The 15,123-nt window shown below is 43.2% G+C and overlaps 1 protein-coding gene across 3 annotated transcripts in view; it reads left to right on the top strand.

Moving 5' to 3' along the window:
* Nucleotides 1-10,621, top strand: part of LOC116086603 (keratin-associated protein 11-1) — a 30,029-nt gene extending 19,408 nt beyond the window's left edge. For all 3 annotated transcript variants that reach the window (XM_031364809.1, XM_031364807.1, XM_031364808.1), the window contains exon 2: nucleotides 9,106-10,621. In XM_031364809.1, coding sequence (XP_031220669.1) covers nucleotides 9,675-10,226 — 552 coding nt within the window. In that variant the 5' untranslated portion in view covers nucleotides 9,106-9,674 and the 3' untranslated portion in view covers nucleotides 10,227-10,621. The remainder of the gene's footprint in view (nucleotides 1-9,105) is intronic.
* Nucleotides 10,622-15,123: the final 4,502 nt, after the last annotated feature.

The following is a 15,123-nucleotide window of genomic DNA, read 5'->3' as shown; positions in this document are numbered from 1 at the left end:
TCTCTCTCTCTCTCTCTCTCTCTCTCTCTCTCTCTCTCCCACACACACACATCCTGATTCTCATTACTTTCTGTTGACATTCTCTTGTATTGACGTATAACTTCAGAGTCCAGGACAGTGCTAAATTTGCAATTACTCATATTCTTAATAACATAATATATGATATACACCTTTACACTGCTAATTTCTTTTGGGTTCTTCCTAATTATTTTACAATATTTTACAGTAGTATCAAAATCTAGATTCTTCAGAATGGACAGTTGCTGTGGAGCTCACAGTGGGTTTTTGAACCAGGAAAGACAAATTGGAAGCTGTGTTGTTGGGGAAAATTGGTGTTTAAAGTTATACCATGAAGTAAAAGATGAAACAGAATGTGTGTTTCGGACTATTCTATTCCCCAGGAGCCCATTCAGTCAACAGTTTACTTCTTTTCTTATTTAGTTAAAGCAGCTGCCAACCGCAGGTTCACTTGCTCATCACCAAAGTCAGCTGCCATAGGCAAGACTGCCCAGTACCCCATGCTTAGTTTCCAACAGCAGAGCCCGTCTTCGCCTTGAACTGTGACTTTGTTTATCTGTGGCTGAGCCCTACAGATGGAAAGTCTCAATATAACTCCCCGGTCACTTGGTACAAATGTACTGGGATGACTTCAGTATGATTTACAATAGATTCTCTTTAGAGGTTCCTGTCTTGTTTGACCCTCACTTTACATAATGGGGATTTAGTAACCCTGAGAGGCATTTTAAGGATGCCAACTCCACAATAACAAAATGAATCCAAAAAATAGAACAAAGTCTAAGAGTGTGGGGACAACTCCCAGGACTGTGCCTGACACTGGCGATCATTCTCGTATTAACTCTGTCTTCATAATTGGTACTCATCGTCACGGTTTGATTGCACAGCATCCCTCCCAGACACGTGTCTTGAACACTCAGTCCTCAGCTTCTGCTGATGTATTTTGAAGGCTGAGGAAGCTTTAGAGGCTGAAGTGTGTCTGGCAGAAGCAGATTGCTAGAAGCAGGCCTTTGAAGTCCTTGCCTGCCTCCGGCTGGTTCTAGTTTGTTTTCTCTGCTTAGTGGCTGCTCTGGTGAAGAAACTGACAGGGCATCCTCCAGCCACCTGAGGTCCGCCATGCCTTTCCCTGCAGTGATAAACTAAAACTCCCCAACTCCCAGCCCAAACAGATCTTCCTTCTGGGAAGCCAGACGAGAAAAAAATAACCAGCCATACAGAAAACTGCAAGAATTCTTCAGAAATCTGAGACTGCCTAGTTTTCAAAGGTCTGAGCCTTCTAGACTAGCGAAGTGCTTATCATCTTAAGTAATTTTGAGAGTTGTATGTCCTGAATATACACACTCTCCAAGGAGCATCATGGTGTTTGGCAGAGAAGCTGGCTGGCAGAGATTGGTGTGCTATGGTCCACGCTACTCGAAAGACAGAGAATTGATCTCTTTGTTTATTTATTGCCTACCATAGGGCAAGCAGCTGGGATCTGAAGTGGAAGTTGTGCTTAGGGTTGCCCTCCCGGGACCTGTAATTCCTGTAGCATCTCTCATGAGCCTCCCAGAAAATGAGCCCTCTGTCTATTCTGAGTACCCCTAGCATGAAGAAACATGAAATTCAGATTTCCTCAGAATAAACAAATTCCATCTCAACAAGCACCATGCTGACTCCTTAAAAATTCAGGGAACAGCAAGTGTTTCACAGACAAAGCATCCATGACCTTTCCCTGCTAACAAAATCTTAGCACTTTCCCTCTGCTTGAGTGCTATCTTTAAACACACAGAGAAGGCAGAGTGATGTGCCTGGCTTCTGAAGCTGGGGCAGAAGTGTCTCCTTAATTCTCCCGTTCCCCGTTTCTCACTATTGAAATCAGTCCCACATTGGAGACATCCTGGTCACATGCTGAGGTATCCCAACTGACAGGAAGCACCAAAACCAAATGGGAGAGTGAGCCTCAATGCTCACAGCCTCTTGATTGTCCCTAAAAGTCCTAGAGCAGACATAACCTTCGCTGCTTTCTTTTGTTCAAATTCTTGAACCTCAAGATATATGGGCATAATAAATGATTGTCCTGTAATAGTCAGTTTGGAAGTAGTATATTACAAAGTATCGATAATTAGCATTGAGAAGAGGTGGTTGGAGTATGAGTTTGTTCTGATTGAGTCTTATTTACTTATTTACTTTCTGTGAGTTAGAGCGACTTTGACTCTAAAAGTGAAAAAATAACCACTTAAATACGCTTATTATTCTGAAATACATTAAACCAATTAAATATTTAATTAGATCACTAACAATTTATATCTGAACAATTTTACTATATTCTATATCAACATGTTATTCATATATTCATTTATAATAATAATTTTATTGTTTCTATGTTTATTTAATTTTTTACTATGTATTGATCTTTGCACTTGTGTGTGTGTGTGTGTGTGTGTGTGTGTGTGTGTGTGTATGTGTGTGTGTGCATATGCCCCTGCATGTGCCATGTGGGTAGTTAGAGGACAACTTGTTTTTTGTTTTTTGTTTTTTTTTCCGAGACAGGGTTTCTCTGAGTAGCCCTGGCTGTCCTGGAACTCACTCTGTAGACCAGGCTGGCCTCGAACTCAGAAATCTGCCTGACTCTGCCTCCCAAATGCTGGGATTAAAGACATGTGCTGCCACTGCCTGGCAGAGGACAGTTTATAAGAGTCAGTTTTCTCTTTCTATCATGTGGGTACCAGGTATTGAATTTAGGTCATTGAGCTTGGCCTCAGGCACCTTTCTTTGCCTTTCTTTGCTCACTCTTCATGCTGCTCCTCAGTTTACTTTTAAATTTTTATTTATTATTTTATCATTTTTATCAGTTATTTGGTAACTCCGTCTAGTGCATTTCTGTCATATCCTCTCCCCAATCTCCTCTTCCCAGACCTTCACCCCCATTCCTATCCACCCAAATTTATGTCTCCTTCTTAGCAGCTATCAACTGCCTGTGAGTATTTAGCTAGAAGTGGGACTCAGCACCCACCTCTCCTCTCCATGCTGGGATTTTGTCTGGCCTGAGTTTGCATAGACCTCGTGCACACTTTCATAACTGTGGTAGGTTCATTTGTTCAACTATGTTGCTGTATCTGTGAAATATTGTTTCCCTGTAGTCTTTTACCTTTCTCCATCCTCTCTTGCAGTGACCCTTGAGCTTGGAGAGGCCGGGTTGAGATAAAGATTCCCTGTTAGGGCTGAGTAATTCTGCAGTGCTAATCACCATCATCTGCAAATTGAAGCCTCTTAGGGTGGTCAACCGCACTAATCTGTGGGCACAAAGGTAAAAATGTAGGGGCAGTTTATTACTATGTCCATTTAGTAGTAGTAGTAGGTTCTTTGCTTGCATCTGTGACCTGTCTAAGGACAGGGTTTTGTCCCTGATCTGAGGGTCAATTCAATAGATACTGAACTTGGGTCATCAAGCTTGGTGGCAAGTACTTTTGCTTGCCCTTACTCATTGGGGTGCCTTACTAGCCCTCAAGTTACTTCTTAAGCAATAATACCTTCCTTAAACCTTATACTAGCCAATAGTATTCATGGAATTTTTTTTTTTTTTTTTGCTAACTCAGTCTTACTTTTCAATGTATTCAGAAATAGGTTTTGACTATGAAAGCCAAAACAGATCCACACACTCACTGCTTAAAATCTTTCCCGAATCCCACATCCCTTTCAGAAATAAAAGGGTCCTTTACTTTTGGAAAACAATCATGATATCAAACTAAAGATAGTAAATCATACAATCCTTTAGTAATTGGGACTGCTTAGGTACCAGCCTGTGCTAAAGAAAAACCGGATTCTCTCTGCTTTTAAGTAATTTACTAATCGCTCCAGTAAAAATGTGTATAAAGGCTGCCACAGTTTCTTCTTTGGTCATTTCAGAAATGGCTCCAAAAAAAAAAAAAAAAAAAAAAAAACCAACCTGTTTGAGCGTCAGCTTGCATCTAAGATGCTTTCTGGATTGCATGGATAGAGAGGGTGTGCCTTGGTAGGCTCTGAGGGGGGATTAGAAGATGTGTTATCATTTCTAGCTATATATATTAGTATGAGAGCATGGTACCCCAATCTAAATTTCCCTAAAATCAGAACTCAGTACAGTTGAGGGAATATTTGACTATGGGTAATTAGTCACTGAGATAGCGATAGAGTGGGGGAAAATCCTCAAAAGGGTCTGCCAAGCTTATCGCTGTTGCAAGCCACTAACTAGGTCAGGCTCTGTGGGACTCTGAAGTGAACTTCCACACAACTTACCCAGAGGAGGAAAGATAGAAAGAAGCCTTGTCTTCATGCTTGCAGCCCTTCTGATGGACACGTACACGTGCTTAGACCAGGTTAGCCTGCGCTACTTGCCTAAGTATCAGAGGACTCGGTGAGAAGCAGGAAGTATAGGAAGGACCCTAAAGGCAAGGCCACGCCTTGCTAGGAGACTACAGGAAGAAGTGGGAGGAGCCCAATGAAGACTCGCACTGCAAAGCCCCCTCTGGCTGCGTTGAAAGGATATAGGCACAAGTCAGGTGATTTGAAGGAGCCCTTCCTTCTAATCCTGTGTCTATGTTGCTGCATCCTGTCTCTGCTCGGTACCTCACAGGTCAGGGGTGATTCTCAGTCAGGGTAGATGATACACAGTGAATGAGCTAGTAGTGTCTTCTATCTCAGGCCTTGTACACTAGCACTACTCAGTAACATCTGCTCACCAGTGGGAGGACAGGGCTGGATGGAGCACAGGCCAGCTGCACGTGAACCCACCCTTGAATCCACCCTCGACATCCTACTCACCTTCCCCAGTGGGACCTTCATTTGGATTCAGGGTAAAAAAAGCACACCCTGACAACCACATGAAGTTGAAAGTAGATGGAGAGAGAATGGTTTATTTCGGGAATCCTCAACCCCAGCAGTATTCTATGAAGGCTTTGTTTTCTTTATGCAGATCACATGGCTACTCGGTGCTGGCTTTGGGCTCTTTGAGCAGCACCTACGTGGTCATCTTAGTGGACGTCCCTAGCTTATTTTAATCTCTGTCTTCTGTTTCCGCAGTTGGCACCAGCAAAAGAGACTCCATTTTTCTTATGATTGGTGCTTTTTGATGAGAGTTTGGAGCACAAATCTCAGTTTTTGCAATGTACATCACTCAAGCCTTGAGGGTTTCTAATGGCTCAGTTAGGAGAGATTCTGGAGATTCAATCTAGAGTCTGTGTTAAGTTAAAAAGGAAAGCAGAGTTACTCAGCTGAGATAGAATTAATTTTAAGTTTCATGGCAACCATAATGTTCTCTCTATAAAAATTTGAATTTTCTTTTATATTTCTCAAGACACGAGTAGTAGCTTAATCTTGAGAAGACAATCACTTCTTCAAAGTAGAGAGCAACCAAATTTTGTTTTACGCTTATTGATTTTCTGCAAATCCACCATGCCTGTATTTGATGAGACTCAATTAGTCGTTTTCTCTGGACCAGTATTGGTCAACATTATTCCCAACTTTCTGAAGAGAAGCGTCCTCTGTGCATACTAAACCTTCAGCCTTCTGCACCTGCTTAACTCATTTTATTCCCAAATGGTTGGCCTTGCAAGTGATTGCTGTGATTCAGTCGGAGTGAAAGAGTCACTCGTTTCCAGCACATGATAATTATTGTATAAGATTTAGATCATTCTATACAAATGAGAGCAAGTCACCCATCTGTGATGAAGATAATGGGAGAGTGGGCCTCTGTTCCCTCCTCATCTGCTCTCATCTCAGTCTCCTCACTTTTGCTCTGCAAATGGGAGACAGCACGCCATCCTCAAAGGCTGGTTTCTGCTGTGCTGACGCCTCATATTTTGCAGACTATGGGATGAGAGTGGCTAGTTGGCTGAATGTTTGTATTTTCTTATAATCATAATAAAAGTATGATCCATTAATTCCATTTAAAATATTCTCAAATTACGATTCTCTGGCGTTTGAGTGTCACATGAGTGTCAGTGGCTATATTTGTCTCTGTTTCATTGCTGTGACCAAATGGGTTAAGGGAGGAAGATGGATTTGGTGCATGGCTTCACATGCTTTGTCAGCATTCAGTTAGTTCCATTACTGTCTGGATTATAGCGAGGGAGAACACTGTGCCATGAATGTGCATGTGTGTGTATATGTGTGTGTATGTATGTGTATGTGCATGCATGTGAGTGCACGTGTGTTTGTGTGTATTGTGAACAGGATGCTTATCTTACAGAAGCCTAGAATCATAGATGGGAAAAAAGAAAGAGAGAGAGAGAGAGAGACAGAGAAACAGAGACAGAGAGAGACAGGGAGACAGAGAGAGAGAAAGAGAGAGACAGAGAGAGAAAGAAAGAGAGGGAGAGAGACAGAGACAGAGACAGAGACAGAGGAGAGGAGAGAGAGGAAGAATCCATGGCCAATCCCTTCAAAGACATGTCACCAGTGGTCTATGTATGCCAAGCAGGACACACTATCAGTAAGTGTCCACCACTTCCCCCATAGTCCATTCACTTATGAATGTATCAACAGACTTGTGAGCTGAGCCTTGTATTTCATACCAACGCCTCAGCATGAGAGACCCCCTTTGAGGACACCATAGCAGTTCCCTTCACTCTGCAACTCAATTGCATGCAAGTATACACAAGCGTTCCCAAGGCTCTGGACACAGCTTCAGAGGATGGCAGCGGCCTGAACAGAGTTTTCATTTCTCTGTCGCAAGGCCTTGACCTCTCTGAAAAATATGACTCGTAAATGCCGAAATCATTTTAATATAAGATTCCAGTGCTTTCAGCCACAATGTAAGTGTAGACCAGTAGTTTCAGTCAGTAATTAAAATCCAGGGAACCCATTCAACTGATTGCTTTCATTTAACATCTGCAAAATGGCAGATTCTGTCGAAAATGGACAAGCCAATTCTCTTCTCTGCTATTCTCTGAGAATTAGTTACATGAATGGCCATTATAAATAATTGTGAATTCGAATTGTAGTTTCAAGTTACTGATGGATCTCTGGTTTTGCTTTGCTTATAATGACCTTGAATCTCACTCTAGTTAAATAAAAAGTATTAAATGGTAGGCAGAACAAGTTCTTCCATTTATTTTGTTGCTAAATGGTTAATGGCCTGGAGGGGAGTGTTACTGTATCTTTAATACTGTCATCAGTGTAGGGCTGGTGGTCTGACGTCAAGAAATGAATTCTTCATCACACTTTAATGAAGGCATCCCGGCATGGTTCCACCGCCCAGCTGTGACCTGCTTGCCCTTAGGTTTTGCTCTATTTGAATTTTCACTTAGTCAGATATAAACTGAATGACTCGGATGGCTGCCGAGACTGCCTGAACTCTGCATCTGTCACGGGGGCCTGATACCACCTCCGTGGAGCAGTAGGAAGGACCAGCGAGAAGCTCCTGGTACTCGAAGTACTTCCAGGTCTACTTCCAGGTCTACTTCCAGGTCTACTTCCAGGTCTACTTCCAGGTCCATGAAGCTCCTGACTTACCAGCCGGATGCGAAGCCCGTGCGTGCTCTAAAAGCATCTCTTCCCTTTCCTCCTGAAGCTGACGGAAGGCATTCTCTAGGACTCCTGATTTGTGACTTTCAACACTCTGTAGAAAAGTTTAGTAGAGACAGATAAAGAGTTCTAAAAATTCTGTCATGAGCTGGCGAGATGGTAAAGGTGTTTGTCTGCCTCTGAGTCTGATGGTCTGAGCCCACATGGTAGACGGAGAAAACTGACTCCTGTAAGTTTTCTGACCTACACACACACACACACACACACACACACACACACACACACACACACACGGTGGCACATGTGTTTGCATGTTCTCTCTCTCTATCTCTCAAAAAAACCCCAAAGCAACAACAACAACAACAACAGCAACAACAACACCACCTCTGCCATTCCAGGAATGTAGTAATAGTCACTGACAGAGTCTGTGCCTTCACTCCTTTTGCATTTGCACTATTGACTTCTCCTCCCTGTGTCCTGCACGTCCTCAGCGGGCAGAAGCCTGTAAACGACTCATCTATTATAAAACAAGCCAGCCCATCCCTTGACCGGGCACTCTGACCTTCAAACGTATGGGGCATTCTTGCTGGTGGAAAGATCATGGCCACAACAGTGTAGAAAGTAGTCATCTCATTAATCTCTTTCCCCTTGCTCCTGAGAACATTCTTGGAGCCATTGAAGTTGGTCCTTGGGATTTCTAATGCAGCCCACGGTCCAGCATCCTATTGTTGAGTGTATCATCAGCCTCTAATTAGATGAATGATGCTTTTCTTGCAAGGAGACTTCTGATGCATTCTGACGTAAAACTGTTCTCTTTGTGGCCCTGCCTGTAGCCCTCAAATATATGTAAATCTATTATTGTTCCCCGTATAAGCTAGGTCATGTCAGATTTTTATAGCTATTTTGAGGTGGGAATATCTCTGGCTACTTAAGCTGTGTTGGAATGATTTATTTTGGTAGCTTAAACAGGTGATTTACCTGTGTACAGATGGACACTCAGAAACAGTCAATTTTCTTTCTCAGAGCTGACTATACTATACTGAAAACAACATCAGTATGGTTCTCCAAGCATAAAAGGAATAATTAAGTATTACAGAAAGCTCTTCATATATTCATTTGCTACCAAGCATTGATAAAGTGCCTGATCCCACCCATTCTCGCCTTCCCTTATCTGTGATAAAGACAATGACCTTGGGGAGTCTTTAGTTTATTCTTGATTAAAATGCATCCTATCTATAATAGCTTGTGTGAAAATAAATATGTTTCAACTGTATGGAGCAAAATGGGAGAAAGACACTGTAGTCTCTTAAATTAACATTATAATAATTTTAAAATTAATGAAGCCTGTCTCCTGGCATCCTAATGAGGCTCACGAGTAATTGTTAGTCATTTTTAGTAGAGTAAAACTTTTAGGAATAATTCTCGAACAATTTATTTAAAAAGGGTCTCTGTTGCCTGTGACTGCAGCTCCAGTTAACAAGCCTCTCAATTGCTGCCTGGATGGACTAAAAAGGGACCTCAGAGCTTTCTCTGCTTTGGTACATTAAGGAAAACTGAGGTTCACCTCCTGATTTGGATAAATCTTTGTGTCCTTTTCCTTGACAGGCCTTCTCATTGCTACCATGAAGTGTTCTGAAGGGGCAACTCCCCTTCTGAGAAGCCCCGTTAGCTGTGGAAGAGTGACTCATTAAGTTATGTCAAAAGCCTATTAAATGCCAATGACAAACCAAGCATGGTGTGAGCTTGCAATCAGCCCTGACCAGAAGGGAGAGAGAGTGTGCTGGTGGGGCAGCAGCTGCATGTTTGGAGTTGTGGCTGGATGGACACTCATCAGATGCAAGATAAATAGGGGATGAAATGTGGGTAAGGATGACCAATAGCTTTGAAGCTGTCAACTGCGTTCTTAACCCAGACTAAAGTACAGTGCAGGAGACTTACGATTTAGTTACCAAACTACTAAATGTCCTTTACGAGGGAGAAGGCTTCTCGAAGGACAATTAACTTGGAGATTCACAAGATGTTCTAAGGCAAGGTGGTGTGAGCCAAAGAAGCCAAGGGAACCAGCACGGGAACCCCACCCATGAGCAAGGATATATAAAAGCCCAGGAGCCTGAAGTAGCATTCATAACTCAGCTAACTTCGAGGACACAGTGCAGCCCTCTCTCTCTGCCATCATGTCTTTCAACTGCTCCACAAGAAATTGTTCTTCCAGGCCAGTTGGAGGACGTTACACTGCTCCAGTGGGCCCAGTTACCACAGCTTCAGCCCGAGATGCAGACTGCCTGAGTGGCCTCTACTTGCCCAGTTCCTTCCAAACTGGGTCCTGGCTCCTGGACCATTGTCAGGAGTCATGCTGTGAGCCTAGTGTCTGCCAGCCAACATGCTACCAGAGAACTTCTTGTATCTCCACTCCTGTCCAGGTAACTTGCAATCGACAGACTACCTGTGTCTCCAACCCCTGTTCTCCCTGTAGCCGGCCACTCACTTTTGTGTCCACTGGCTGTCAGTCCCTGGGAGGAATTTCCAGCTCCTGCCAACCAGTGGGAGGCATCTCTACCACCTGCCAACCAGTGGGAGGTATCTCTACCACCTGCCAACCAGTGGGAGGTATCTCTACCACCTGCCAACCCGTGGGAGGCATCTCCACTGTTGTCTGCCAACCAACCTGTGGAGTCTCCAGGACATACCAGCAGTCCTGTGTGTCCAGCTGCCGAAGAACTTGCTAAGTGCATAAGAGCCAGGGAGCCAGTTGAGTCTCCGTGCCCCACCAGCTGTGTTTCCGGGACCTTCCTGTATGCTGCCTGAATGCTTCATCATGTTATTGACTGCCAAGTTGCTAACTGCTAGCTATGCCCAAGCTGCCTTTGACACTCTAAAATGTTTCTTGTCAGCCCAAGATAACTTTAAGGTTTGGTTTCTGGTTCCGTGTAAACTTCTCAAAGCTTCCAGAGGTTTCGCCACCTCAGTCCAGTCTGAGGACCCACGATACTTCCAGAGGTTCTCCTGCCAACAGCTTGTCTTCACCTTGCCGCTTTATTGCCTGGCTTCTGCTTTTGTGTCTCTGAAAAAGGGAGCTCGTTGCTCCGTGTATTTCTCAATAAACTTGCATTAGTTGGCATTGCAACCGTGTGTCGTAGCAGACTTCTTTATTTGTGAGGGGTGTTGTTACTTTGTGAACCATTCTTCGCTGGTCAGGTCCTGACTTTCTTCTGCTTCCTTGAGCACAGAAGACAGGCGTAGCGATTACGTTCGTTCGGGGACACGCCAGAGATCACCTTGTGCTTTGTTGTTCAGAGAACGTGGCCAAGTATGGGCGGAGGTGAAGCACTGTGAGATTTGATGACTAATTTGATGTCTATAATTCCCCGGAGATTTGAGGGACCCACAAAATGGCTTCCATGGAGGTAAAAGATAAGCTGTTTAGGAAGTGAGGGAGCTCGGAGAGTTGCCCAATGAAGTAAGCCACAGAGCAGAATTCAGAGGATTTCCTTGTAAACAGGCCACCGTGGAAACCCTTGAAATGACCTACCATGACCAGTAGGCTGGAGGGAGGTTAGAAAAGGAAGAGTGGTCGATTCCCGACATCAGGGATCACTGCATCCAAAGGACCAATGTTAGCTCTCTCCTCCCCTTGTTTTCTGGAACAAATCTGTGGTCCCAAACATGATGGGTCAACGATATTTATTGTATCTGGCAAAAGAGATTTAAGAAAAATGTCAGGGACATTTAATTTCTTAATATTTTCTTCTTCTGTGCATGTGTGGCACTACAGACTGAACCCAGGACCTAGTGTATGCTACTCAAATACTGTAGCTCTGAGCCACAACCACAGCTCCTGTCTTGGTTTATTTTTACCCTCATAGCCCCACTTCTCAGTTGCTTTCCCCTGAAATCCATATGCTGGCAGACCAAGCCATCTGGATGGGTGGGATTCCAGGTGCCAACTCCTTTTGCCTTTCATGGAAAAGTGAGAATGGGCTACTGATGGGTCTGCTTTCGCTCTAGGCATCTGTCATGACCACAGGCACATCTCAATAGGCTCTCTCCCGAATTCCTCCAACAGACACACAAATGGACAATCATTCGACAAAATAGGGACTTCTGCAGTGGCAGCGCTGGCAGCAGCAGATGCCTTTTCCTTCCCAGCAAGAGCTGCTCTGTGGATATCATCAGTTGTCACTGCACAGTGTTTTTCTTATTTTACTGATGGCTTTTCAGAGGCAAAATATATAGATGATTTCTATACAGATGCAATATTTTCAATTTTTCCCTCTGCTGACTCTCATCCTCAAATGTCCCTTTTATCAAAGAAGTGTTGAATGTGACTCACATTCATCTCTCACTAAAGCAACATATGGTTTTTGCTACGTTCTCGTTCCATGTCTCTCCCCTCTCTTTTTCGTTTAAAGAATTGCTTACTTTTAAAAATGCCCCAGTTCGCCCCAAAATACAAATCATTGTGTGTGTATGTATGTGCACACATATGTGTGGACACGTGGGTGTGTGTGTCTAAATGACCTGTTGAAAGCTGCAGCTGATGTAACTCTCTCAAACACAGTTTCTCTTATTCACTGCATATATGATTTGAATAATTCAGAGGCTGAGAGACTTTTTATTTTATTTTATATTTTTGCTTTTCAGCTTTCTAGGTTCTAATGAATAGATGGCTTCTCTTTTATTTATGGGACTAATCAGTGCCCATATGTAAGATTGATATATTCATAATAATATTGAAATAGGTGTTATAGTTTGACATAAAAGTGTTTTTGCTTGGGCTATTTGCTGTACTAGGAAAATCAAGTATACTGTAGCAATCTTACCCAGCTGTTGCTGACCTTCATTTCTGTTTGGCAAATTATTACTATTGCTTGGTTATTAGACCATTTTTATTTATACTTGAACTTTGAAAGTTCTCTCTATCCTTTGCCTTATTACACAATATATTTTACGTTTGTCTTGGAGAACAATCTTGAGGATAGAGATGTGATGCTTCTTAGCCTAAGGCCTCAGAATGCAATTTCTGCCCAACATTCCATCACTGTGGGGAGGTACAGCTTCTGCTGGGCTCTGCAGGTTTCCTTGCCTCCTCAGTCCTTCGGAGCTCACTTGGGAACCTGAAGCAGTGACAGCATCTCACGCCTGTCTTCAGGAAGAACCAAAGTAGTATTTGTACCCCGGATCTCAAGAGGGCATCTGCCTATTGATCTAGAAATACAGTAAGCTGTCTCTTGTTGAGGAGAGGGGAGATGGTTTTGCTTTTCTGTGTTTTTAAAGTCACAACTGCCACTCACCTCTGGGAAATCTCATGGTAGACAGGTTGGGGAATTGTGTCCTGTTTCAACCTTATCTTTATCTGGTTTTGACTGTCTGAAGTTAGAAGGGTCAGGTCACTTTGTGGTGTGCGTTCCCGATTTATCGTCTGCCTTTGCTCAGAGCACCCTGTCCTGGTCTTGACAGTTGGATAGTACTTCCTTAGTTTGGTTTTCAGTAAATCTACTTACTAAGACATGTGTGCATGAATATCCAAAAGCCTTTATGGCAAGTTTGGGGATATACATGTCATCTATACTCCAGTTGTAATCTATGTGATCAATTTTATGTGGTAAAGTACACATAGCATAGAAGTCGCCATGTTGAATACTTGTAAGTGACATTCAGTGTCACTCAGTACACTGCTGCTATTCCACCCATCACTTTTGTCACTTTCCAGCTTCTCAGGCTCATCCACTCTGGCCTTTATCTTATTCCTTGCCAAATTTAGATCTGAATTTCCCCCTCTTTCCTCCCTCTTTCCATCTCTCCTCTCTACCTGTCTTCCAACAAATGCTATCATCGTTCTGAGGTTGGCTCTTCAGTAGTAAAGAGAAGCTCGTAGATCAGCTTTGTCGAGTCATTGCTAGGACTTTTCTTTTTCCCCTCCACAGGCTCCACACTTTACTCTCCGAGGCTTTGTTTAATGCTGCATATTGATGCTTTCGAAGATGCTGTGTCACTCAAGGGCTCAGTGATATTATACTGTTTTTCTTACACGATGCTTGCTCATTTAAAGCTGCAGTCATCCACTGAAGGCATGCACGACCTCTAGAATAGTTGACTTTACATTTGAGTGACATAAGGCCATAAGTCAAAGGAATGTATCCAGAGTTGGTCAAAGGAGTCTGTTTCAGAGCGGAGTCTGGAACTGCCCACAGGCAGATGAGGTTGGCTCTGCTGTTGATCCTTACTCAGCCTTGGCAAAAACCCATTTATTCTCTTTGTATTTTCAGGAAACTTCTACCCATGTTTAGAAACTACAGAAATTTAGAAGAAATACTTTCATGAAAGATTTTGTGCTTACTTTTATGAAACTAGAATCTTTTCTTCTTATTTCTTTTGCCTTCAATCTCTGTCATCAAATGAGTGGTTTTGAAATGATGGGCATTTTCAGGAGGATTTTGGGGTCTAGTATAGTGTGATCTATTCAACTGGGCCTGATTGATATCGTACATTTCAGATTATAAAACATGATCGTACACCAAGTGTTTCTTAGTCTTCACAGCAACTCCAGATGTGTCTAATCAGTTTACTGCAGCTGCCTTGGCCATCTCCTCTTAAATAATGGCTTCCATAGGCACCCTTCCATAGGCACCCTTCCATAGGCACCCTTCCATAGGCACCCTTCCATAGGCACCCTTCCATAGGCACCCTCCCATAGGCACCCTCCCATAGGCACCCTCCCATAGGCACCCTTCCATAGGCACCCTTCCATGGACACCCTTCCATAGGCACCCTCCCATAGGCACCCTCCCATAGGCACCCTCCCATAGGCACCCTTCCATAGGTACCCTTCCATGGACACCCTTCCATAGGCACTCTTTTTTTATTTTTTTATTTTTTGGTTTTTCAAGACAGGGTTTCTCTGTGTAGCCCTGGCTATCCTGGAACTCACTCTATAGACCAGGCTGGCCTCGAACTCAGAAATCTGCCTGCCTCTGCCTCTCAAGTGCTGGGATTAAAGGTGTGTGCCACCACCACCCTGCCCATAGGCACTCTTCGATAGGCACATTTCTTTTTCTTTCATTAACAATGGATAGGAAAGCAAAACTCACTCGAAACTTAAGGGAATTTCCTCCAGTGCTTATCCCAGAGACAAATTTCTAATTGCAAATCCTGTGATTAAGGGATGTGGAGGTTTTTCAAATGGATTTACTAAAACGAGGACAGACCCAAAGCTATGTGATGGCTCTCACCCAGATATGAATCCTCAGACTTGTCTCTTATCCCTGCATGAAATTCTGGGATGAGACTAGGAAATGTTTCATTTATGAAATAAAGTCTTAAGGTGGTATGCAAAGCACATATAATCTTCTGAAAATCAAGGATTTGGGGTGAGGGACAATTTTATTTGATCAAAGTCACAGGGCTCAGAGGCAGAAAGTCTTGTGTCTAGTTCAACAGCACTGACAATAAAGTGAGTCACTTGATCCCAACGAAATCCCTGGTCACTCCTGTAGAAACCAAGGATAGAAATACTAAGGCCAGCTTCAAGTACTAGCCAAGGTGAGGCTCGTGGCTGTCAGAGATGTACTCTGCAGGGTTGAGGGCTTAATAACAACAGGGATTTATTTTCTGCATATTCAGATT

This window comes from Mastomys coucha, unplaced genomic scaffold (assembly GCF_008632895.1).
Source record: "Mastomys coucha isolate ucsf_1 unplaced genomic scaffold, UCSF_Mcou_1 pScaffold12, whole genome shotgun sequence".
NCBI lineage: Eukaryota > Metazoa > Chordata > Mammalia > Rodentia > Muridae > Mastomys > Mastomys coucha.
The sequence above is the reverse complement of the archived record's forward strand: the minus strand, read 5'-3'. Positions and strand labels throughout refer to the sequence as shown.